This window comes from Bidens hawaiensis, unplaced genomic scaffold (assembly GCF_021521415.1).
Source record: "Bidens hawaiensis isolate Kalapana, Puna unplaced genomic scaffold, B.hawaiensis_p1.1 tig00014370_1, whole genome shotgun sequence".
In the NCBI taxonomy this organism is placed as follows: domain Eukaryota; kingdom Viridiplantae; phylum Streptophyta; class Magnoliopsida; order Asterales; family Asteraceae; genus Bidens; species Bidens hawaiensis.
Window position 1 is genome coordinate 604,059 of NW_027492243.1, and position 2,441 is coordinate 606,499.

Sequence of the window (2,441 nt, forward strand, 5' to 3'; positions counted from 1 at the left end):
TTACGTCCAGTTTCCAACATGGAATTCGGGCTGTCTACGAGCACTGCTCTCAGGGGACCTCCTTGCAGGAGGTTCCCTTTTTTCCAGCCACTGCTGAGGCTGAAGCTCAGGAAGCCTTTGTGGCTTTCTTTGCTCATGTGCCACCTATACTAGTGCAAATATCTTCCAATCCATAAGTGTCCGTTAAAGAGATCCAGGCCCTGTCTTCCATCGTGGATCCTCCTTCTCCACTATCCTGATATGTTATCGTCATGGTTTGGTTATTTCTTTTGCTACTTATCGGTTTGAACAATTTAGACATATTATGCTATTTGCCCCAATGTGGGTTGTGACTTGCATTTGGACATGTTCCCTTGAATGTTTCTCATGAATGTATGGTAATTCCTTTTAGTATTTTTAATTGCTTTTGATAGTCATAGTTCATGAAGATTTTAGGTGATGTTTGGTAAACCATTGATCCTACCAGCGAGGCCTTCCTTTTGTTCTTTGTGACAAAAGAGGATTTAGATGGGTTTTTACGAGACTAGACTCGTGTGTTGAACTCATTTGTATTTATGTAAACTTGCTTTTACAAGGTAGACTCGTCTCTCGTTATTTGTTTTCACATATCTTTATTACTTTATTTCGGGAATACAAGTGTTGTTAAATGCTTTTCTAAAAAAACCCTTATTGTTCCTTCGGGTACAAAAACTTTTACCATGCATTTTCCTTGAAATCATGTTTACATCCAAATTTTACAAAAAAGAAAGTTACGTCTTTCTGTCATGATTTACCTCTCGGGGAGGTTCTTTATTCATCTAGCGCATGTAAGTGGTTCAAAGATGGGCTTCCCCTGCCCTGATTTATGCATAGTACTTTCTCAGTTGCATTAACTTCCATGTCCTTGGTATCTCTTCTTATGAAAGGTCAGCCAGTTTGAAAGCACCCTTTCCCCCCAGCCAATGTGACCTGGTAAGGTCCTTCCCATTTGGGCCCTAGCTTCCCCTAGTCTTCCTTCCGACTTGCCTCATTTTCTCTTAGGACCAAATCTCCATCCTTAAATTTGATTTCCTGGACTCGGGAGTTGTAGTATCTTTCCACTTTTTCCTTATGTTCCATTTCTCTCCTTGCTGCCGCTTCTCTTTTTTCTTCGGCCAAGTCCAAGTTAAAACATAAATCCTTTTCATTATCTTCTCCCATTTTGAAAGTTCGGCTCGTGGGAGATCCGATCTCTACTGGTATCATTGCTTCTGTCCCATACATTAAGCTAAACAGTGTTTCCCCATTGCTAGTCTTGGGCATAGTCTGTGGGTCCATATGACATTGGGCACTTCCCCCACCCATGAACCTCTTTGTCTACCCAGTCTTCCTTTGATCCCTTCTACTATGCTTCGGTTAGCCCGTTCTGCTTGGCCATTGGCCTGAGGATAGGCTACCGAAGTAAAGACTTGTTTTATCTTCAACTGATCACACCAATCACGGAAAGGATTATTGGAAAATTGCATCCCATTATCACTTACAATAGCGTGTGGTAACCCAAATCGGCATACGATATTTTCCCGCACGAACCTCTTTATCTACTGCCCCGTTATGGTTGTGAGTGGTTTTGCCTCTGCCCATTTAGTGAAATAATCGATCGCCTGCACCAAGAAACTGGCCTTTCATGCCCCCTCAGGGAAAGGGCCCACTATATCTATCCCCTATTTTTGAAAAGGCCATGAAGAATTTACCGGGATCAAATTTGTCTTAGGCTTTCGTCCCACTGGAGCATGCACCTGGCAGTGATCACGCTTTTGTATTTCTTTTACAGCACTCAAGAACATGGCTGGCCAATAGTATCCGGCTCTCATGGCCCGGGCTGCCACCATTTTTGCTCCCATTTGCATTCCGCAAATTCCCTCATGTATTTCCCGGATTACATATTCTGCTTCCTTTAATTCAATACATCTAAGATAAGGTCCTAAATAGGACCTTCTGTATAGATCTTCATCGATGACTTCATATTGTAGAGCCTGAATCTTCAATTTTCTTGATTCCTCCTTATCATCTGGGATTATCCCTTCCTGAAGGTACCTCAGTAAGGGGGTCATCTAGTTGTCTTCTAAGACCTTTGTACTGGCAACTGTGACCTCTGCTATCGACGGATGCCGAAGAACTTCCACTTTTACTTCCTTAGCCAAGTGATCAAAAGCCACGACGGCCAATTTACTTAGAGCATTTTCCTTTTTGTTAAGGCTCCTTGGGATGTGTATCACTTCTGACCCCTCAAATCTTCGCAATTGCTTTTGCGTCTTTCTTAGGTATTCCACCATCTTGTGGTCCTTAGCCTCATAGCTTCCTCTGACTTGATTTGCCACCAACAAAGAATCAACATGAGCCTTAACCCGTTTAGCCTTCACCTTTTGTGCCATCCTAAGGCCGGCTAACAATGCTTCATATTCAGCATCATTATTGGTAATGGG

General features: G+C 42.6%; 1 protein-coding gene across 1 annotated transcript; it reads right to left on the minus strand.

The window, feature by feature from the left end:
* Positions 1-2,069, minus strand: LOC143546528 (uncharacterized). The gene is made up of 2 exons (XM_077038183.1): positions 1,710-2,069; positions 1-144 (listed from the first exon to the last, which is right to left on the minus strand). Exons 1-2 carry the CDS (start codon positions 2,067-2,069, stop codon positions 1-3), a joined length of 504 nt encoding a protein of 167 aa, XP_076894298.1.
* Positions 2,070-2,441: the final 372 nt, after the last annotated feature.